The sequence below is a fragment of the Nothobranchius furzeri genome, unplaced genomic scaffold (assembly GCF_043380555.1).
Source record: "Nothobranchius furzeri strain GRZ-AD unplaced genomic scaffold, NfurGRZ-RIMD1 Scf125, whole genome shotgun sequence".
NCBI lineage: Eukaryota > Metazoa > Chordata > Actinopteri > Cyprinodontiformes > Nothobranchiidae > Nothobranchius > Nothobranchius furzeri.
Genome location: NW_027223141.1, coordinates 12830 through 36742, shown reverse-complemented (window position 1 = coordinate 36742; position 23913 = coordinate 12830). Strand labels below are relative to the sequence as shown.

Sequence of the window (23913 nt, the reverse complement as noted above, 5' to 3'; positions counted from 1 at the left end):
TAAAGGTAAATGTGTGTTTTCATGTTAGGGTCCTCCTGGTCCACCTGGCCCAAACGGTCCAGTTGGCCAACCCGGTCCTGCTGTGAGTAGAAACAGATCAAAATGCTGATTTGGTGCTTGGATGTGGGCTGCATACCATTTCTTATCTCCTCTGTGGGGCAGGGGGCAGATGGAGAGCTGGGACCAAGGGGGCAGCAGGGACCTTTTGGAGCTAAAGGTGACGAAGGAACTCGAGGATTTCCGGGAGCTCCAGGACCTATCGGACTTCAGGTGAAAGAAGAAAAACCAATAAACAGTTTTCTGTTGGAGTCGCTCGTGTTTAGGTTCCTGAGCTAAGCTGCTAACCAGTTTTTGGTTAAACTTCTTCTGGTCTACAGGGCCTGCCTGGACCATCGGGTGAGAAGGGAGAGACCGGAGACGTTGGGCCATTGGTGAGCTTAAAACAACTGGAGATGTGGCTTCTTTCTTCTACAGCAATAAAACTTTTTTATGTCTCCAGGGTCCTCCTGGACCTCCGGGACCCCGCGGACCTGCTGGACCCAACGGAGCCGACGTGAGTGCTTGGAGCTCTTCTAGTTGCTTCTGTAATTTTTACCAAGTCAGGTCTGTTAGTAGGAACTTTGTCTCTCATTACATTTGTTTCATGGTTGCGTTTCAGGGACCTCAAGGTCCTCCTGGTGGTTTGGGTAATCCTGGACCTCTTGGAGAGAAGGTGCAGCATTGGAGGATTTTCCTGCATGACTTTAATGGTCTCTCATAAAATAGCTGCTATAAGACATTCAGTGTTTGCTCCACAGGGAGAGCCTGGTGAGGCGGGAGCACCTGGAGTTGTTGGAGAACCAGGAAAGAAGGTGAGTACCTGAGTGAGCCAAAGTCTTCTGATGCCCCGCTGACCGGTTAGCTAACAGCCGTGTTCTCGTTGTCAGGGTCTTCGTGGAGAACGCGGAGAGAAGGGAGAAGCTGGACAACCTGGAACTGCTGGACCTGCTGGAGGACGAGGACGACCTGGAGATGATGGACCCAAAGGAAACCCAGTAAGACGCAGTGAAGCAGTTCTTCTACCATCCAGACACCCAGACCTGTCACTTATCGTGACTGGTTCTGTAATTTCAGGGCCCAGTTGGTTCCCCTGGAGATCCTGGTGCTCCTGGTGAGGTTGGACCCAGAGTAAGTGTCTTTAGTTTTACAGACCATCTTCTGCACCACCGAACATCTCATCTAATCCTGATCGGCTTTGACTTCAGGGTCAAGATGGCGCCAAAGGAGAGAGAGGAGAGGACGGTGAAGCAGGAGAGTCGGTGAGTAAAACGATGCAACAGGAACATCAAACACGGTTTGTCCCCTAAATCTCATGGATCCATTTCCTGTTACAGGGTTCTCCAGGACCTCCCGGTGAGAACGGACCACCTGGTCCTCCAGGAAAAAGGGTAAAGTTTGATAGCCCAGATGGATGGATCCGCCTATCGCTTTTAAATAAGCATCCGATAGATAAATAATTCCTAAACTATTTTATTCATCAGGGACCTGCTGGGACCAGAGGACCGGAGGGCCGACAAGGAGAGAAGGGAACCAAAGTGAGTCGTTTTTACAGATGATCAACATGCAGATTTAAACACTAGAAAACCCTTAACTCATTCGCTGCCGGCGTTTCTCACCGTTTTTTAAGAGTCACAGGACATTGCGCGCTAGGATGATGTCGACGCCAAAGCTACCAAAACAAAGCGGAGACCCGCCTCTTACATCAGGAGGAATCCGAGCGTTATCCGTTCTTTCATGATCCGTTGTTGAATTGTGATCGGCAGACGCTTTTCCGGTTCGTGCCTCACTTTTTTTTACAGCAGCGGCCCAAAACGATCTAACGCATGGATGTTCTGCTTCCTGATCACGTGACGTGTGACGTACGCGGATGAAGATCGGCTTTAGAGCTGAGATGTTTGTTCTCACGGAGCGGGGGCTCGTCCGACGCCCACACAGTAAAAACATGCAGTGAATGAGTTAAAGAGGACGTCTCCTGATCCCGTTAAGTAAATCATTTCCATCCATAAAAATAGTAATTTTACATTTACAAAAGTAAAGCTGGGAATTATGAGCTTTGTTTAAACAGCTTCATTGTTCTAAGCTTCAGTCAAATTAATAAATTACATTAATTTTGTGATTTTATTACTCAAACTAACGTCAAAATAAAATTATACATTTCAGCACATTTAGATTCAGATCAGCCTCCAAAGCAGTGATGGCTATTCCTGCTCCTGGAGGTCTGCTAACCAGCGTGTTTCAGGTGTTTCCCTGCTGACTAAAATCAGATGTTGGAGCAGAGAAACAACTAAAACATGCTGGGTAGCGGAGGACCTGGATTACAACATAAAACACACTTTAAGCCTACAGAGTTTCTCATGCAGAAGTAGAAAATTAACACGCTGATGGTTCTCGTCACCTTTAGGGGGATCCAGGTGCCGTCGGGCCCCCAGGGAAGACCGGCCCTGTTGGTCCTCAGGGTCAGCCGGGAAAACCGGGAACAGAAGGTCTCAGAGGACTTCCAGGATCAGTGGTGGGTTTTCCTGGGAGTCAGAATCAGCAGCGTTTGCATTTAGTTAGAATCCAGCAGCTGATCCTGTTTGATGTTTCAGGGAGAGCAAGGATCTCCAGGATCTGCTGGACAGACGGGCCCACCTGGACCTATCGTAAGTCAATGACATCATCACTATTCACTAAAGCTGGTTGGTTAAATGTGAGTTTACCTTTTCCTCACCTCCTCCTCTGATGTGCTGCAGGGACCTCCCGGTCTACCTGGCCTGCGTGGAGATCCTGGTGCAAAGGGTGAGAAGGGTCACCAGGGTCTCATCGGTCTGATCGGACCTTCAGGAGAGCAGGGAGAGAAAGGAGACCGGGGCATGCCTGGGCCTCATGGATCCACCGGACCTAAAGGAGAACCTGTGAGTTAACGTCATGAGCAGCAGCTCCACGCCTGTTATCATTTATTATAAAACGTGTCTCCCTACAGGGGATGGCTGGAGGTACTGGACCTCTGGGTCCTGCTGGTCCTCCTGGGCTTCCTGTGAGTTTTTTACCATCTTATTCAGATCTTCTTGTTATTGTTGGAAAACTGACGTCTGCTCTGTTTTTCAGGGTCCGCAAGGTGTCAAAGGAGCAAAGGGCTCCAGTGTGAGTTGGTGTTTGCACGGCTTTAGTTGAGGCGTGTTAACAAACTGTTTAAATGGCTGATTCTAAAATCTTTCTGCTTTAGGGAGGAGCAGGTCCAAAGGGAGAGAAGGGTGTGCAAGGACCTCCTGGGCCTCCTGTAAGTTTAATACTTGTTTAAATACTTCATAAAAATCGGAGTTAAGTTAGATTCTTCTGTGCCAGGGTCCCCCAGGCGAGGCCATTCAGCCTCTGCCCATTCTGAGGAGTCCCAAGACTAAACGCTCCATCGATGCCAGCCAGCTGCTGCCTGAGTTCGACCCCGACGCGCCAGCCTCCGACACCGCTGGTACAGAGTTCCTGATGGGCAGTGAAGGCATGGAGGAGATCTTCGGATCCCTGAACTCACTAAGGCAGGAGATCGAGACGATGCGTTTCCCTCTGGGGACTCGGGACAGTCCGGCTCGCACCTGCCAGGACCTGCAGCTCAGCCAGCCGGACCTCCAGGATGGTGAGAGGATCACATGCTGCTTATTCGGGTTGTTTTCGGTTTCCTTTAGAGTAAAAGCCACCAACACAAACAACACCAGAGCTTCTGTAACTTCTCACCTTTCTGCAGGAGAGTACTGGATTGACCCAAACCAAGGCTGCTCCAGAGACTCCTTCAAGGTCTTCTGTAATTTCACTAAAGGAGAGACGTGCCTGTACCCCAGAGACGTCGACACGGTCAGTCAGACCTAAATCATCATAGAAACATCAAACTAAACTGGTTTAACTGATGCCACGGGAACCTTTCTGACTGCAGGTGAAGATGAGCTCCTGGGACAAAGAGACTCCAGGGTCGTGGTACAGTCAGTTCACCACTGGTAGCAAGGTCAGTAACACTCGGAGAGGTTAAAAATGGCCGCCGCCATGACCTTCACTCGTTTACTTCCTGATCTCAGTTCTCTTACGTGGATTTGAACGGCGAGCCCGTGGGCGTGGTCCAGCTGGGCTTCCTGCGCCTCCTGAGCGTCCAGGCCCGTCAGAACCTCACCTACCACTGCCACCGCTCCGTGGCCTGGGCCGACCGAAGCGCCAAGAACAACCACAAGAGGGCGCTGCACTTCAGAGGCGCCAACGAGGAAGAGCTGAGCTACGAGACCAGCCCTTACATCAAAGCATTGGTGGACGGCTGCTCCGTGAGTTCACAGCTGATTCTGAGTGTGTGTTCTGGGCGGGTTACCTGGAAATCTGACGCGTGTCCCCGTCTCTCTCCACAGTACCGGAAAGGCTTCGACAGGACGGTCCTGGAGATCAACACGCCTCAGGTGGAGCACCTCCCTCTGCTGGACATCAAGGTGTCAGACTTTGGGGAGAGCAACCAGCAGTTTGGGTTTGAAGTTGGACCTGTCTGTTTCCAAGGCTGAACACTCACACTCACTCACTCTCTCTCACTCACACACACACACACACACACACACACACACACACACACACACACACACACACACACACGATAAACATACAGGCCCAGTAATTTGTAAATTAACTTGTAAATGATATAAACACACACACACACTCGCCTACGTGCCTCTGGAGCCCTCCCAGCAAAACATGGACCAAACAGAGGAAACATCGACTGGGAGGAAAATAAACAGGAAGAACGACGTTCCTGGGAATCAAACAAAGTGTTCTTCAACAGGCCTGGACCCAGGCTTACTCCTCCCTGCTGACACCTTCATCCACTTCCTGCTCCACCTCCCCTCCTCTTTAAGAAAAGGTCCACGATCAGACGTTACCCTACTTCTGTAATTCCCACAGGACCAACAGTTTCACACCCGAATCTATTCTTCTAAAGCCAGATTTGTCCTAATCTAAGCATCGGTTAGACATGAACCAAGTGGTCAGCCTCGTTGCTTACGTCACATCCTGTCACTTCTAATAAAGCAAGCAGGGAACGGACCACATGCCACCATCAGGCTCTGATCGGAGTCGTCTTTCTGCTCTAAAAGCTTTATTATCTAACAGTGTGCCTCAGAGCTCAAACGGATCATTAGAATATATATATGTGGTGCTTTTTAAAGGTTAGTGAGACCAGAGAGACGGTGAAGCGAGACTAAAGCCATCACGTACCTGAGTGGCCTCCAGACACCACTTCAGTATTCCGGTGCTGATCCAGACCCGGTGTTTTCTGTTCCTGCAGCAGAGAATAAAAATGCACACGTTACTGAGTGAAACTGTGGAAAGGTGCTAATTCTATAAAATAAAGTCCTCCATTTTAGTCTCTTCTAGGGAAATGTGCATTACATTTGTACAGAAATAGTGATATTCTATTGTATTCATTTAAAACCAACTGGGTGCTTTGAGATTAAAATAAGAACCGAGGATTATTTCTAGCAGACGTGACTTTCAGTTGTATTTATTTGATGCAGCTCGACTGCACAGCTGTGATGCTTCTGTTCACACCCCCACCAACCAAAGAATCTGGCCGTGACTAAAACTGTAATCCCTCCCTTATCTAGTTTCATCTGTACTGTGCTGTTTCCACTGCCATGATTAAACGGTGACTCCACTTCTCACATTCCTGTTTTCTTGCTGCAGTTTGACTCAACAGGTTTGTTCCTGTGTTAAGTGAAACCGAACTACATTTATTAAATAAAATCTTAATTATTTTAATATTTAGAGAGGAGTGAGGGTGAGAGAAGGGCAGTGACACGGTGGAGATGAACATCCGTCAGCAGGGACTGAGTGAAAAGTGATTTCTGGTTCTACGGGGTCGTTTTAGTTTTATTTGTTTTAATTTTTTATATAATTAACTGGCGGGACAGTCAGAACATAAAGAATCTGTCCCTTAAAGAAAATGACCTCAACTATTTGTTTTCATTGTGTTGAAGACATTTCAACACAAACATGGTGCTGAAGAAAAAAGTATTTTACGTCTGTAAGTAATTTTAAAATCGTGTTTCTGTAATATATCATCTTTTTAAAAAGAGCTGCTTGACTCTTGTTTTTATTAACACTTAATGTGGAAGTGATAAAATTTTGAGTTTATCAAAACTTCTGACTAAATTTGGGTCAATTTAAGAAAATGTACTTTAAAGAATTTGTAATGTGTAATTTCCATGAGCCTAGAGTGTTAGACTCACATCACACAGAAGCTAGCTTTAGCTTTTTCCTCGACATTAGTTTCTACTGCTCTTCATTGTCCTGAAGGGATTTTTATGTCTCCACTGGCTGAAAGGGTCTGCTTACCTTTACTAGACGGTGAAACTGCGCCATCTGGTGGACATCCGCGGCACTGCTCCTCGTTTCAATTTGTCGGAGCTGATAAATAAAAAAAATGATAAAAACAGTGGAAAACGATCAAATATATTTCTGTTAATCTTTAAGATGTAAATACATATGGTAGTTTACATATTTTACAATTAGCGATTTCAAAACTTAATAAAAACCAAAAGTTTTTTGAACACAACAAAAAAAACTAATATTTTTCTACTTGGTTTTTTTAGACCTTGTTGATTACTTTCGCTGTTTTTTCCGTAATTGGACTCGATATTAAACAATGAAACAAGCTGTTTAAATAAAGTAGTTAAATATAAACTAACCGGTGACCAGAGTCAGCCTGGCGGTAGCCGCCATGACAGTTTTTTGTTGTTTATGTAATATTCAGTTGTCCGCTAGAGGGCGTCTGTTACCTTTACGACAATTTTTTATTGTTTATTTTTTACTTTAATGTTTATAGTTTACTAGTTTTAAGTTACCCAAACAAGTCTTAAATCACGAGCCTAGAGTGTTAAACTCACCTTCATCACACAGAAGCTAGCTTTAGCTTTTTCCTCGACATTAGTTTCTACTGCTCTTCATTGTCCTGAAGGGATTTTTATGTCTCCACTGGCTGAAAGGGTCTGCTTACCTTTACTAGACGGTGAAACGGCGCCATCTGGTGGACATTCAGCGGCACAGCTCCTTGTTTCAATTTGTTGGAGCTGATAAAAAAAATTTGTAAAAACAGTGGAAAACGATCAAATATATTTCTGTTAATCTTTAAGATGTAAATACATATGGTAGTTTACATATTTTACAATTAGCGATTTCAAAACTTAATAAAAACCAAAAGCTTTTTGAACACAACAAATAAATATTTTTCTACTTGTTTTTTTTAGACCTTGCTGATTACTTTCGCTGTTCTTTCCGTAATTGGACTCGATATTAAACCAGGAAACAAGCTGTTTAAATATAGTTAAATATAAACTTTTTTTAAACAAGTTTTATTTAACCAATGAAGCTTACAGGCTTACATAAGAATCAGTATTTACAGTTGAATTCTGAGCATGACAAAACAAAAAAAAAGCAGGTGTACAAACAGAAACAATAATATTAACCTAGCTCAATATCAACCTGCAGAAATCATAACCAAAAAAAAAATTATATATTACATCAAACAACATTAGGGGTAAAGGAAACATTCACCAAATTGTTATAGAGCCAAATGGCTTTCTTGGAACTACATAATTTAAGAGAATCCATAAAGTATGCAAGTTCTTTCAAAACAACAATAAAGATCGGTTTGATATTGCCAAATTTACATTTGTGTATTAAGAATTTAGCGAAAATAATCAAATCATTGACAGTGAATTGCTGCATTTTATTTTCCAAAATAATACCATACTTGATGTCAGAAAAAGATAAGGAGCGTATAATGAAATTGTTATGCGTTAACCATGAGTGAAAACTATCCCAGAAACATTTGGTAAAGATGCATGTGAAGAATAAATGTATCTCAGTTTCTATATTAGAAGTGCAAAAGGCACAGTCGTTCTCTCCAATATTAAATTTAGACTGCAAGAAATCTTTGCAAGGATAAATACTGTTTATAGTTTTAAAATGAACTTCCTTGGCTTTAGGAGGGATTGAGAATTTGAGATAGTTGCATCTAATGTTTTTAACATCAGAATTACTAAATTGACGTACTAATTCCTGTCTTCTAAGAGGTAAGGGAAAGAGGACGTCAGTGAGCCAACATCTAAGGATTTTATTATTGCAGTTCCTGTCCACAAAAGAACAGTTCTTAATTGTTAAAGGAGGCATTATTGGAATAAGGCGAGAGTACAACAAAGTGCCTTTCAAATTAGCATATATAGCTGGTGGGATTGCCTTGATTACCTCGGCATATTGCTTAGAAGAACAAGTTAGGTTAAATTTGCGATTGAAAGCCGTAAAATTAAGAAATTCTCCATTCTGGTCCATCAAATGCAAAATGGACCATACTCCATGTCAATCATTTAAAAAAAAAAGATTTCCTTTTAATCAGGATATAACGGTTGTTCCATATTGGCGTGTTGCGCGGTGTGAAGTTATGTGCATACATTAATTTCCAATATTGTAGAACTTGCTCGTGAAATTTGGATAACTTAATAGGGAGTTTGGATAATTCAAAGTCACATTGAAGAAGCAATTGGATTCCGCCTACACTGGAGAAAATTTTAGCAGGAAGATTAAACCACAACATATTTATATTCTTTATAAAATTTTGTAGCCATTTTAACTTAAGTGCACCATTCATTATATCAAAATCGATTGCATTGAGACCCCCTTCCTCTATTGATTTGATGATGTCATTCCTTCTTATATAATGATGTCTGTTTTTCCATATAAAGTTAAAATTGTTTTGGTTAATTTCTTTAATAATATTTTGAGGAATTCTTAGAGAATAAACCGGATAGATAATTCTTGACAATCCTTCCATCTTGGATAGAAGTAATCTACCAAAAATTGAGAGATCTCTTTGTAGCCATATGTTTAAAATACTTTTACTCTTTTTAATTAAGCTCTCAAAATTACATTTTTCTCTCATTTCTAAGTTTTTTGAGATTGTAATGCCCAAATACTTGACTTGATCTTTAACAGGTATGCCATGCAGTTATTTGAGGATGATTATGAATGGCCATTAATTCACATTTATCTATGTTTAAATAAAGGTCTGAGGCTTCTGAAAAACAACTAACTACTTGTAAAGCAATTGGGATCTGTTCCTTATTTTTAAGGAAGAGCGTAGTATCGTCTGCCAGTTGAATTATAGCTAACGAATTACCAAAAACATCTAATTTCTCTATCTGACTATTCTTAATCATGATGCTGAGAATTTCCACGACCATGATAAAAAGAAGAGGGGAGGCTGGACACCCGTCGGATGCCTCTTTCAATGTTAAAACGTTTGCAGGTTCCAGATGGCAACAGTACAGTACTATTAATATCCCTGTATAAGGTTTGAACAATTTCACACAACTTTGTTCCAAAGCCAAAATGGTGTAACGTGTCTAACATGAAGGAATGGTTGACTCGGTCAAAGGCTTTGCAGAAATCCAAAAAAAGAACAAAGCCATCATTCTCAATTGTGTCCCTGTAATCTAACAAATCTAGGACCAACCTAATGTTGTTATGTATGGAGCGACCCCTGATAAACCCAGATTGGGAATCGCTGATGATTTGTAAAATACCTTCTTTGAGCCTATTAGCCACAACATGAGCGAGTATTTTGTAGTCCACATTAAGGAGCGTAATTGGTCTTAGATTGCTTAGAATTTTTTTTATCTTTGCCATTCTTCAGAATCAAAGAGATGAGTCCTTGTTTGATCTTTAATATTATTCCAAAAATGTTTATAAAAGTCAGATGTCAGACCATCTTGACCAGGGGATTTCCCAACGGAAAGTTGTTTGACTGCTGCCTCTACTTCAAAAATCTCAATCTCTGCATCACATATCATTTTAAATTCCTGACTGATTTTTGGGATGAGATGTGTAATATTATCCAATAGGTTTGATTCATTGCCACTAGATGATGAATAGAGGTCTTTATAAAATGTATAAACTTCTTCAGCAATAATTTTGGTATCCGTGCATTCTACATTGTTGATGATAAGTGAATTAATTAAATTCCTCTCCTGTCGTCTTTTTTCAAGTCCACAAAAGTATGCGGTATTGCGTTCACCTTCCTCAAGCCATTTCGCTCTTGATCTAATAAAAGCACCTCTGTTAAATTTAAACTAACCGGCGACCAGTCAGCCTGGCGGTAGCCGCCATGACAGTTTTTTGTGGTTTATGTAATATTCAGTTGTCCGCTAGAGGGCGTCTGTTACCTTTACGACCATTTTTTATTGTTTATTTTTTACTTTAATATGTTTATAGTTTGCTAGTTATAAAGAGATCCAAACAAGTCTTAAATCAACAAAAGGTCTCAACTCCAACCAAACATGCTTAAGTTACTAACAGGAAATGAGCCCTTTACTTTTCTTGGTAACTTGATATTTCCATCGTGGCCACAAGGGGGCAGAGTAACACTTGTTTTCTGTTTGCACCGAAGCTTGCTAAACTGATCTTTCTCCTCTTGTCTGGTTTTATGACAAGTTTAGTGAAACCAGACCTAAAGTACAATATTTGTACCACATTTTTAGATTTGATTGATTAAAAATCTATCAAAACAATGTCCTGTGAACCGATTAAACCATTTTACAGTTTTAATCAGTAATAATAATAATAATAATAATAAAATACAATTATTGTAAAGTCGTTAGCATGGTCCAACAAACATATGTAGAAAAATAACTCAATAATAATAATAACAATAATAATAATAGTATTGTTTTATTTTTATTATTATTATTATAAACAGTTATTTTTCTACATCTGTTGGACCATGCTGAAACTTCACACAGCTCAGTTAGAACAAATCCTAAATCTGGACAAATAAAGAAATAACTTATTTGAGTTTTTATTATAAACTTCATGATGACATTTTTATTGCCCTACTGAGCTCCAGCACTACTACGGATCAGAACTCGTTTTGTTTTTCCTCTGAACCATAACCAGAAACACATCTAATTATGACTGAATGTGGAGTAAAGACACGAGACTCGCCACACCTGCTGGTTCCTCGCCTGTGCAACGACGCTTCCCAAAGTAATGATGGATGCTTTAGGAGCTCCACGGGCCACCAGAGCCGGAGCCACCAAGAATGAACCCTGAAAGGAAAGATGAGGAAATGAATGTGTTGTTTCTAATCACTGGTTGTACTTTTAGATTTGATGTTAAATCTAAATCTGTGTTTTGATGTTAAATTTCTTTTATCCTGAATTCTGAGTCTGTTTTTTTAGACACTCAGTGGAGCGTCTCAAAGCTCTCCTATCTTCAGGTTGACCCTTTGCTCCTCGTCGTGTTGAGCAGGAAGTCATCCTGAGGGATATCTGGTGTACACACACACACACACACACACACACACACACAATATCTAGAATGAGGACACCAAAGCGCTTTACACAGAGTATCATTCATCCATTCACACCCCGGTGGTGATGAGCTACGTTGTAGCGCGGCTGCCCTGGGGCGCATTGACAGAGGCGCCACCGGTCCCTCAGACCACCACCAGCAGGTAAGGCGGGTTAAGTGTCTTGCCCAAGGACACAAAAGCAGAAATCTCTGTCCAGAGTCAGGATCAAACCTGCAACCTTCCGATTACTGAACAAGCCGCTCTACCTGCTGAGCTGCTGCTGCCCCAAGACAGTTTTTACATCTACATACTGGAAATGAATAATCCAGAATATGTTTAAACACACATATTTTATTGTAAACCCCAAACTTCCACTTTTCCTGTTAAACATCTGATGTGTTTCAGACTTCAGACTGGGTCAGACCATGTCATAAAGTGGGTGAGAACAGTCACCAGTTTAATCTCATTTAACTAACTAGTTCCTGTTTAACCAGGTTACTTTTATTCTGTGGTCTGCAGACATGAACTCCTCTGGGATTGTTTATGTTCTGCATTCAGTTACTGAATATGTGCAATATTATCATTATCATTATTATCATTATTATTATTATTATATATATACAGTATATATATATATATACTGGTTTACAGCAGCTCCTAAATATCTGCTCTGAATATGGTGTGCAGTACGATATTCAGTATAATGCTGTTAAAAGTGCTATCTTGATATGTAGAACTAAGCAGATAAAAAGTTAAACTTTCCTGTGTTCAAACTGTCTAATAGTGATCTTAATGTGTGTGAGAATGTGAAATACCTTGGCCACTTTATAACCGATCAAATGCGTGATGATGCTGACATCCACAGACAGTGCTGTAAGCTGTATGCACAAGCTAACACTATAGCACGTAAGTTTAGTTTTTGTTCACCTCCAGTTAAGGTGGCTTTATTTAAAGCATATTGTACTCCGCTCTACACAGCCCAACTGTGGTCATCCTACAATCAAAGCAGCATGAATAAGCTGCAAGTTGCACACAACGATGCCTTAAGAATCATACTTAAAATACCCAGAGGGGGCAGTGCCAGTCAGAGGTTTGTAACAGCAGGCGTTTGTACTTTTAAAGCACTTTTACAGGCTGACTGGATAGCTCTGCCAACAGTATAATTTTAGCAATCACTGATCCTACTGTGAGCAGTTGTCGCTATTTGTCCAGTATAAGGAAACACTGGTTGAAGTGTTTGTGTGGTTAACCTTGTGTGGAACAGTGTATAGTAAAGTTTTTAAATTACATTTAGATTTTAATTTAGTTTTATGCTGTTATCTTTTTATTTCTATTTTATCTATTTTGTTTCATTGATCTGTTGTTTTATATACATTTTATCTGGAACTAAGAGTCTGTCAATAAAGATTATCTATCTATCTATCTATCTATCTATCTATCTATATTTTATCATCATTGCTCAAATCAACTCACAGATGTTAGGAATAGACATGTTTGCTGTTCTGTATATCTAGTGTAACTTCAAATCATTTATTTTTCCTGTTTTTGATCTAACTGTGATCATGGAGCGTAGCAACTCGACTAAAGTGGTGGTGAATTAGCCGGAGTGAAACAAGTGTTCAGTTTTACAACTAAACCAACAATCTATGTTCAAAAATGAGAAAGATCCTAATTTAAATGTTCATTCGACACAAATAAAGTTAGAATAACAAATACGAATATGAAAAGCACAAAGCTACACCAACCTGCTTTTCCTCCTTCCTGCACAGGTTCAAGTAATTATCCTAATGACCCAGGTGGGTTCCCTTAGACTGTACCATTTACACAGGTAGAGCTAAACAAACCCACAACTAAAGTTAACCCAGCTGTAAAAATGACAATAAAAGATTCTTTACTTCAGTCAGAGAAACAACGTTTTATGTCAGAAGGAAAGTAAATAAATTAGTCACTCATGTTCATGTAAAAATGTATGGAATCGTTACTGCTCACCTTTAATATCCAGCGGATTGGCGCCATCTAGCGGATGTTTGTTGGTAGTACTCCTCTTCGTCCTTCAGCTATGGAGAAAAAGAAATCCTGTTAACTCAACTTTCTGTAGATCTAATAAGTACAAATATTTGACAGTTTTATAAACTTTTAATTTCAGGTTTTATAAAATACTGAAGGCTTTTTGGAAACAAGAAAATATTTTTTTTCTGCAAGTTTGATGGACCATGCCGGTAGTTTCTCTGGTATTTTTTACTGTGGTCTGAGTCGATATAAAACCAGGAAACAAGCATTTATAAAATTATTAAACATTACAAACTAACCTGTGTAATCCTTGTCAACCTTCCTATGAGTCTGGTACGACGGTTTTCTAGGTGTGTGAAGGCTAGTCATCGTATTTTATTTAATGTGTGCATATTTTACCGCTTACTAAGTGAAATAAACAACGTTAAAGTCAACAAAATGTCTCAACTCTCGCATCAAATCTGTTTTATTTTGAAGGTACCAACAGGAAGCGAACCTTCTACATGTCTTGGCCAACTTGACATCAATGCTGCGGTTCTCCTTTCTCGCCACAAGAGGGCAGAAAACCCCTGATCCCCACACGAATGTCCATATTCGGAGTCCTGTGTCGTTAATGTGGGCTGTGCAAACTAGATGGAAATGGTTTGATCTTTAAACACTCCCATCCTAAAGGTTTTTCAATTATTGGTAAAGTAATTTTAATACGTTTTGGTAATTTGAGGCTCAACCGGGAAAAGCAGACTGATAAATAAAATTATATTTGTTTTAGTTAAACAAATACATTTTGGCTGAACAAACACGGATTTTTGTAAAACATTTCACCTGTTTTATTTAGCTAATAAAACATAAACGTTAGCTTTTAATTCGGCCCGCCAGAGGTTAATAATAAATCAGTTTCACCATTCATTTCTATTTAATATCCTTTTAGAAAATCAATAATTTAAAAAATACATATTTTAAATCTCATGTGTCTCAGCTGTCATTTATATTATTTATTATTTTAACCTGAAGGAAGAGAGCAACGTCACGAAGGATGACTGACAGCTTCCCTCCAGCAGAGGGCGCCCAAGGCGACCACCGGCCCGGTCTGCCAGTTTTATTTTGAAACTACTGGCAGGAAGTAACACATTTAACTTGACACGATGAAACCCGAGGAAGATTTAATTAATTATCAGTCTTTTTGTTCATTTGTTTGCTTATTTGTTCTGTTTGGGGTTTGTTTTTATTTTGTTTATTTATATGTTGTTGTTAGTACTTCCTGTTCATTATCCTTCTTCTATATGTTGGAATTCAGCCTGTTCTGGTACTATCTCATGTTGGTAAAACTGATTCTTTGTAGAGATTGTTATAATTGTTGTACATTATATTTTGTGCAAAAAAAAAACCCCGAGGAAGATAAGTGACAAATAATTCCGCAAACACAGTTAGTAACTAAATACGTTTTTTTAGATAAAAAAAATTACAAATGTATTTTCTTTAAACATTAATGTAACTGATGAAAAGCAATAATATGTAAATTAGTCAGATCAACCTTTATTTATATACAGATGAAACAACAGAGGCTTTCTGACAAACTCCTGCTTAAATCTGAAGCTTTTGTCACATGGTGGAACGTCTGCATGATAATTAAAGCCACAACGACAAACCAAACCCTGGTTTAAGTTGTGTAAGTTTTAATAACTCCTTCTGTCCAGCGTGGACACTCATAATAGCTTTGCTGTCTGTGTGTATGAGGCTTTATAAATAAGTCATAACTATAGAATCCGTTTAGAAAATTATAACCTGCAGTTTGAGAGCTGCTCATACTTTTACCGCTGTGGTCGGCTGGGAGGATGAAGGCAGAGCTGAGATCAAAGTTCACTTAGAAAAAACTCTGCATTCTCTGATGGGCCTGAGATGCTCCGTGCTACAGCTTAGGGAGGTCGTTGTGCACCTGCAAATGTACGAGTGTGTGTGCTTGTGTGTGTGTATGTGTGCGTGCGTGTGTGTGTGTATGTGCATGTGTGCTTGTGCATGTGTGTGTGCTTGTGTGTGTGTTTGTGTGTGGGTGCTTGTATGTGTGTGTGCATGTGTGTGTGTGTGCATGTGTGTGTGTGCGCTTGTGTGTGTGTGCTTGTGTGTGTGTGTTTGTGTGTGTGTGTGCTTGTGTGTACTCACACGTCTTTTCTTGGCAGAACTTTGCCAAATACCAGACACACACTCCAGCTGACACGTTGACCTCGTCACCTCTCACCTTTACACAACAACCATATTGTTATTCACACAGAGCAGGAAGAACGTGTTATATTTACAACAACGCTACACACACACACACACACACACACACACACACACACACACACACACACACACACACTCACACACACACACACACACACACACACACACACCTCAGTTTAATGTTAAAACTGGAAAGCATAAAACATTTTTAAAGAAATTTTTAAACTAAACTCTAATTATTGAAGTCATGAACAAGAATATTTGTTCATGAATTTTCCAGGTTTGTTTTTTGTTTGTCTTTTTTACATCAGGCCAGTTGTTCAATTCAATTCAAAGATGCTTTATTAATCCCAGAGGGAAATTAGAGTTTCAGTACACACTAGTCTGAGATTAGACATACATGCATAGGCAAAGACACATGACAAGAATTGGTGACTGTGGTCATTCGCAACCCGAGTCGCGTTACCTTAATAGAGATCAGAGGGGTTTACATGAGGATTGGGTCAGGTGGAGGAAAAAAAGGCACTTCAGAGTTACCCTCCACAGGGAGGGCAGCTTTGCTATGAAAAAAACACCTCAGACAGAAATGCAACAGACTTCAGACATCACACAAAAGAAGTGTCCACTAGGTGGGGAGGTAGGGTTGTGGACTCTCCACACATCAGTGCATGCAGCCGCGGTGAGCAGCGCTCGTCACCTCCGTTTGGACAGGGGAGGGAGGTCGTTAGGTGTAGAGAGCACAGTGACTCCTGGAAACGATTCAACGGCCTTCACCGGTCGCAGTCCCGCCCAGGCTGGGATAGGGAGACAGAGTTGCCATGGCGACGGCAGCATTCCACATTTCTTCTGAGGGGGAGTAATCACTTCAGCTTCGCAGGCTCAAGGGCACCAGATTCAGATAAGAACTTGTTTTGGGCCAGACAGATAATTTCCTCTCTGTCTTAAAGTTCTGTTGGTCCTCAACCCCTCTAAATCCAATAATGGCGTAATTAATTTATCCCAATCCGTGCTGATCCGTCCACTTTCTCCTTGATCGAATTCACCTTCTGTGCCAGAGCCTGAATCTCAGCCAAAGTTCCAAGCTTATGACTCATTTTGACAATTATTTGAGTTTGTGCGTTCACAGCGCTGTGCAATCCATCCCTGAGCTCCAGGATTGAGCCAATATTCCTCAAAAGCTCGTTAATTTTCCGGTAAGCCAGGTAACCACTCAGGCCAAAAAGCAGGAAACCTGACACCAACACCACGAATATCCAGACGTCTTCAGAATCCTCTACAGACAGTTGAGAGAGGCAGATCAGGTTCCACTGTTTCCAGGAGTCCATGATATGCCCAGCTGGCTCTGTCCCAGAGGGGCATCTGGGAGCCCCTTCTCCCGTTCTCATCGTTGAAAAAATCTTGTCAATCGCGTTGAGAGACCAACTGACCAGGTCCATTTTTAATAATTTCCAGATTCCAGAAAAAATGCAGAAGCGCCGTCCACCCAAAGACAGACAAAGAGCCTTGTAAGATAAGATAGGGAGGAGAGGAGGAAAAAAGCGTATGTGCTCTCCAAGAGCCGGACGAAGAAGTTCTCTAAGATAATAAGATTTGCAGATTGACATTATCATTATTATGAATGAAATTAGCCTCTTTACACTCTTCTATTCATAATTTTAGGAATGTTGAGATGTTAGCTGATGGATAGCCACATCCCCTTTTGTTTCTACATGCGGCGCCTGTTCTTTAGAACGTCTTACCTTACGATCCGCCAGTCAGCTTCTATTGAAGCCTTAAAGTCACGACTAAAAACCCACTTTTATTTACATCTTGACTTGTTCCTTGTTAAATTATTACTTTTAGTTCTTTTCATTCATATTTTTATTAGGTTTAACTCATTTTTTAGAATGGCCATTCTGGCAGTTTTACTTGTTTTATCCTTTGCTCTGTTTTTGATATGATCCATGTTTTAGTACTTCTGTACGTAAGGCGCTTTGGTTGTCTCTCATGTTGTACTGAAATGTGCTCGACAAATAAAGTGGTATGACTATTTTCTGTTTTAATTGATGATCTCTGATCATTTTTACATAATCGATCAAACCTGTCTCTAGATGGAGCGCTAATCTCAATTATTGACATGTTCTTGCTATTAAATTTACACTTTTGTCATTTAACCGGAAGCATCGTGTGTGTGTGTGTGTGTGTGTGTGTGTGTGTGTGTGTGTGTGTGTGTGTGTGGCTGCAACCTTCCATGCAACAAGGGTTAATTAAATCAGTTTTACTGCCATATAGCGGTCATTTTGACGAATTTCAGTTAAATAAACATCAAACTTTAGTAGTTTCTCCTTTTATAAGGAACCTGCCTCCATGTGTAAATGTTGTTATGTGGCTGGTGTTGTCTGGAGAACAGCTCTGAGATAACTTCAGTCATGAAAACATTGTTTAAAGTCTCACTGACCCCAATTCAATCCAAGTTTATTTCTATTGCGCCAAATCACGACAAGAGTCGTCTCAAGGCACTTCACACTGCAAACATTCCGGTACAGGTCAGTTCATTAAGCTAATCCCATAGTTTAGTGTTCTATTATTCACCAACACGTCATAATTTAGCTTTACCTTTTAAAGCTATTTTTATTAATAGCTCAGCTGAATGAGAATAAACCTAAATGAACAAATAAAATGTTAGAATCTGTTTAAATTAAATGTGAGCCCATTTCATTTATTTAATGGCTTTATTCAGATATTTCTGAAACCTTCCACAATGACTCTGAATATGAAATAGGTAGTGATGATTGTTTGTAAAATATATAAAAACCACATCTGGACTGTGGGACAAAGAATGTTGTGTGAACGGGTGAATTTGGTTTTTAGTGTGAAAGGCGGAGTTCTTGAAATCCTTTCTATTTACCTTTGATAATTTTCTTGGGGAAATTGTCTTTTTACTGGATTCTCGCCAGTCTGGCTGTCGTTTGCTCTAACTGGACTGCTACTGGAATCCTTACAGCTCTGGTTGAAGCGGCACAGCGGACCTGGAAGCCTGTTTCCTGTCTTAATAACAGCAGAGTAATTGGCCCACACTTACATCAAAAGGGTGAAGCCATCTGGGAATGCTTAAAATGAGGGAGATGGAAGAGGAAGGAAAAAGAGAGTTAAAGTGAGTTTGTGCCCTCAGCTGTCTGCTTTCCTACCTCGTCTACTTCCATTTGTGTCACGTCCTCGTCCCACGAGGCGTAGAGGTGCACCTCACCCTGCCTGCGCTGTGAGCACCTCTGCAGCTCTGAGTGTTATTTTTGGTGGTGATTGTGGTCCTCCAGGCAGGAAGGGCCTCAGCTGCAGATGTGAGCTGGGCTGGGAGCGGGAACAGAGCAGCACATTGTACTGGACATACTGGGAGAGCTCAGGCTGCAACCTGATCCAGGATCCTGCCATCACAGAACCATGCTGTCTACTGTCACTGCCTCACCCCCCCACCCCAGCACACACACACGCACGCGCGCACGCAAGCACACTCACACACACGCACGCACGCGCACGCACACACACACACACACACACACACACACACACACACACACACCTCCTTCCTTCCATGCTTCAGACATAATGTTCTCTTCTAAATCTGCAAAATTCTTAAAAATTCGTTTCAAAACAGATTTTAAATTGACATAAAATCTCCATTGATCATAACTCCACACTCTCTACCAAGTCTTCTGTTAAAAAACCCATTCAGACAACCTTTTCTCACATTTCTGCGTGAGCTTGTTCATTTAAACTCACATTACCCATTTTACCTGCATAATTTTAATTTCTTCATCTTGCACCCTCCCTTTCCCCCTACCTGCTTCCCCTCGCTGATGCTTCTCTTCCCTTTTCTCTCTGGTGTAGAGTTACATTTGGCAGAGGTCTAGGCACCCATTGCACTATTTGGCCTCTCTGGGTAAATATTATCATCTGCAGACCCATCTGAATAACTGTTAGCTCTGAAACACTGGGGGTTACCCAAACATAAGCACCTCTGAAGGGATTTGCAGGAAATGAGAACAAAAACAAGGAAACATCGCATCAAATTTTATCCTATTTTCCTGTAAAATGTTCACTCCATCCGATGTTATAGCATTACTACGTTCATCCATCTTTTATTGTCAGGTTTGCAGGTGGGTTCAACTCTTTTTTTCAGAATCTGCTTTGAAGAAATCCTGAGTTAAGTTTTGTAGCTAAAATAAGTTTGGTGGATTTTCACTTTTAAATTTCTGACTTTCTACAAGAGTTTGTTATAATTAACCCAGCAGTGTCCTCTGTGGTAAAAGGGGGTCCCTAACAGCTGTGCTAGCTGTGATTTTACACATCTCAGGGTCAAATTACTTCATTTCTATATAAATATTTAGCTTTTTGGGGCACTAGAGTTTATTATTGTGGCTTTAGATCTTGCATTGATTTAACCAGAGAAAAGCATCAGTGACCCTGTAAGTTTATTATGGGGAGTGCCGCAGCAGGGCTGGCTGCAAATGGATTTAATTGACTGTTAAAAACTAAACTGGCTCTCTGCTGCAGCTCGAACACAGACCGAGGGAGGAAAACTGGGAAAATGTGAATACAGGTTCCTGTTTTAGTTCTATGGCTGCCTCACTTTAAACCTGTCCGTAACTGGTTTAACTGGGATAATTAGATTTAGTGGCTGCGCAGTGGCACAGTGGTTAGAGCTGCTGGGGGACTTCAATGCTCACGTGAGCAATGACAGCATGACCTGGAGGGGTGTGATTGAGGGAAAAGGCCCGTCTGATCTGAACTCAAGTGGTGTTTCATTATTGGATTTCTGTGCAAGCTGCAGTTTGGCCATAACGAACACCATGTTCGAACATAAGGATGCCCATCGGTACACTTGGTACCAGGGCAGCCTAGGTCGCAGGTCGATGATAGACTTTGTAGTCGTATCATCTGACCTGTGGCCGTATGTTTTGGACACTCGAGTGAAGAGAGGAGCTGTCAACTGACCACCTGGTGGTGAGTTGGATCAGATGGCAGGGCAAGATGCTGCGTAGCCCTGGCAGACCCAAACGCATAGTGAGGGTCTGCTGGGAACGCCTGGCAGAAGAACCTGTCAAGACGGTCTTCAACTCCCACCACCGGCAGAGTTTTGACCGTGTCCCAAGAGCAGTGGGGGTCATCGAATCCGAGTGGGCCTTGTTCCACTCTGCGATTGTTGAGGCGGCTGTTGCTAGCTGTGGTTGCAAGGTGGCCGGTGTCAGTCGTGGTGGCAACCCCCGTGCTCGCTGGTGGAAACCAGAGGTTCGGGGAGCCGTCAGGCTGAAGAAGGAGGCCTACAGGGCGTGGCTGGTCTGTGGATCTCCTGAGGCAGCAGACAGGTACCGGATAGCCAAGCGGGGTGCAGCAGTGGCAGTTGCCGAGGAAAAATCTCGGGCGTGGGAGGAGTTTGGTGAGGCCATGGAGAAAGACTATCGATCGGCTCCAAAGAGGTTCTGGCAAACTGTCAGGAGAGGAAGGCAGCAACTCGCTCACACTGTTTACAGTGGGGATGGGGAGCTGCTGACGTCAACTGGGGCTATAGTCGGACGATAGAAGGAATACTTTGAGGAGCTCCTCAATCCCACCTACGCGCATTCCGAGGAGGAACCAGAGCCGGGAGACCTGGGGATGGACTGTCCAATCTCGGGGGCAGAAGTTGCTGAGGTAGTCAAACAATTACACAGCGGCGGAGCCCCGGGGGCGGATGAGGTCCGTCCTGGGTATCTCAAGGCTATGGATGTTGTAAGGCTGTCATGGTTGACACGTCTCTGCAACATTGCGTGGTCATCGGGGAAGTTCCTGTAGAGTGGTAGACCGGGGTGGTGGTCCCCATCTTTAAGACGGGTGACCTGAGGGTGTGTTCCAACTATAGGGGGATCACACTCCTCAGCCTCCCTGGAAAGGTCTACTCCAAGGTACTGGAGAGGAGGGTCCGATCGATAGTTGAATTTCAGATTGAGGAGGAGCAATGTGGTTTTCGTCCTGGCCGTGGAACTGTGGACCAGCTCTATACCCTTGCAAGGGTGATGGAGGGGGCATGGGAGTTTGCCCAACCAATCCACATGTGTTTTGTGGATTTGGAGAAGGCTTATGACCGTGTCCCCAGGGGCACCCTGTGGGGGACGCTCCAGGAGTATGGGGTGGGTGGCTTTCTGTTAAGGGCCATTCAGTCCCTTTACCAGAGGAGCGTGAGTTTGGTCCGCATAGCCGGTAGTAAGTCGGACCTGTTCCCGGTGAGGGTTGGACTCCGCCAGGGCTGCCCTTTGTCACCGGTTCTGTTCATTACCTTTATGGACAGAATTTCTAGGCGCAGCCGTGGTGTGGAGTGTGTCGAGTTTGGTGGCAGGAGAATCTCGTCTCTGCTTTTTGCGGATGATGTGGTCCTCCTAGCTTCATCCAGCTCTGACCTTCAGCTCTTGCTGGGTAGGTTTGCGGCCGAGTGGGAAGCGGCTGGAATGAGGATCAGCACCCCCAAATCTGAGACCATGGTTCTCGAACGAAAAAGGGTGGCTTGCCAACTCTGGGTTGGGAGAGAGGTCCTACCTCAAGTGGAGGAGTTTAAGTATCTCGGGGTCTTGTTCACGAGTGAGGGTAGGAGGGATCAGGAGATCGACAGGTGTATTGGTTCGGCATCTGCAGTGATGTGGACGCTGAGCCGATCTGTCGTGGTGAAGAGGGAGCTGAGCCAGAAAGCCAGGCTCTCGATTTACCGGTCGATCTACGTCCCAATCCTCACCTATGGTCATGAGCTTTGGGTAATGACCGAAAGAACGAGATCGCGAATACAAGCGGCCAAAATGAGTTTCCTCCGTAGGGCGGCCGGGCTCAGCCTTAGAGATAGGGTGAGGAGCTCGGACATTCGGGAGGGACTCGGAGTAGAACCGCTGCTCCTCCGGATCGAAAGGAGTCAGTTGAGGTGGTTTGGGTATCTGGTCAGGATGCCTTCTGTACGCCTCCCTGGGGAGGTGTTTCGGGCATGTCCTGCCGGCAGGAGGCCCCCGGGTCGACCCAGGACACGTTGGAGAGGTTACATCTCCAATCTGGTCCGGGAACGCCTTGGGGTCCTGCCGGAGGAGCTGGTGGAGGTGGCCGGGGAGAGGACGGTCTGGAGCTCCCTAGTTGGGATGTTGCCCCCGCGACCCGGACCCGGACCCGGACCCGGATAAGCGGAGGAAGACGACGACGACCTAAGTCAAACTTTTGTAATGCATGCCAGTGTTTGGTTTTTAAACCTTTGTTGATTTTGCTTTAGTTATTAGTGATGTTCCTAGACAGCAGGGCAGAGTAGCCATGAAGAGATACTGATGAAACTATTCATGTTAGAATGAGCAATTATTTAAAAAACAGCGTTAATATGGGAATGTGTGTTCAAGTTAGTTCTGAGATGCATGATTTGTTTTATGTCAGCACTTGTGTGTAAATAAAATTTGTCTTTTTTAAAGAGTCGGTATTGTTTATTTGAAGTGTGTCAGGAGGCTGCAGCTCAGACTGGAGGTGGGTAAGCAAACTAGTTTAGTGTGTGACAGGATGATAGACTGGCTCACTGTCTAACTCTGTATTAGTGTTATATTAGAGCATCACTGGAGTTTGTGTGGATTTCAACATTTTAGATCCCATATTTATGTAATATGAATCAGTAACATGACTGTGATACCAAATAAATATTAATTTGACTCAGTACTTTATCACATCAACAGCCACTCGTCCCAGCTGCTAACAGACGAGATCGTCTTCATTCAGATGGAAGCTGAGCTTTGCTGTGCCCACCGTGCACTCGCTCATAAATGGTGGTTGGACTGTTGCCCATCTCCTCCAGCACAGAGCATCCTTTCTTATAGTTTACCTAAATGTTCAGTGAACACCTCCTATACTACATCCCGTAACACATTAGTACAGCTGAAACATTTAACATCAACTTTATTGAAAGCAGAGTCAGTAGAGCTGTAAAGTTGTTGGAAACAATAACTACATTATTCATCAAACTACTAAATAGCTTGCTTAATGGTATGTATGATATGAAATTGTAATTGTATGTCAAGTTTAAGCTACATAACATTTGATAAAGTGTTCATTGTTTGTTTATTTAGCAATAAAATTAATTTCTTCACTTGTTTCTCTTTTATCAGATCCAGTTGATGTGCTGCGGGCTCTGCAGGTTCCCTCTCTCCCCGAGGGTGTGAAGAAAGTCCCTGGCTTCTGCACATCCCGTCGCTCCAGCAGCCCTGATCATGCTTACCGCATCACCAAGAAGGCCCAGATCTCTGCCCCCACCAAGCAGCTCTTCGCAGGTAGTTCTC

At 42.5% G+C, this 23913-nt stretch overlaps 1 protein-coding gene across 1 annotated transcript in view; it reads left to right on the top strand.

The window, feature by feature from the left end:
- Window positions 1–4740, top strand: part of LOC129164611 (collagen alpha-2(XI) chain) — a 30193-nt gene extending 25453 nt beyond the window's left edge. The window contains 22 exon segments of the mRNA XM_070547905.1: window positions 29–82; window positions 163–270; window positions 378–431; window positions 500–553; window positions 659–712; window positions 798–851; window positions 927–1034; window positions 1114–1167; window positions 1245–1298; window positions 1374–1427; window positions 1521–1574; window positions 2441–2548; window positions 2628–2681; window positions 2772–2933; window positions 3002–3055; window positions 3127–3162; window positions 3245–3298; window positions 3364–3649; window positions 3758–3864; window positions 3944–4012; window positions 4083–4319; window positions 4401–4740. Of these exon segments, the coding sequence (XP_070404006.1) occupies window positions 29–82; window positions 163–270; window positions 378–431; window positions 500–553; window positions 659–712; window positions 798–851; window positions 927–1034; window positions 1114–1167; window positions 1245–1298; window positions 1374–1427; window positions 1521–1574; window positions 2441–2548; window positions 2628–2681; window positions 2772–2933; window positions 3002–3055; window positions 3127–3162; window positions 3245–3298; window positions 3364–3649; window positions 3758–3864; window positions 3944–4012; window positions 4083–4319; window positions 4401–4547 (2016 nt within the window). The 3' untranslated portion in view covers window positions 4548–4740.
- Window positions 4741–23913: the final 19173 nt, after the last annotated feature.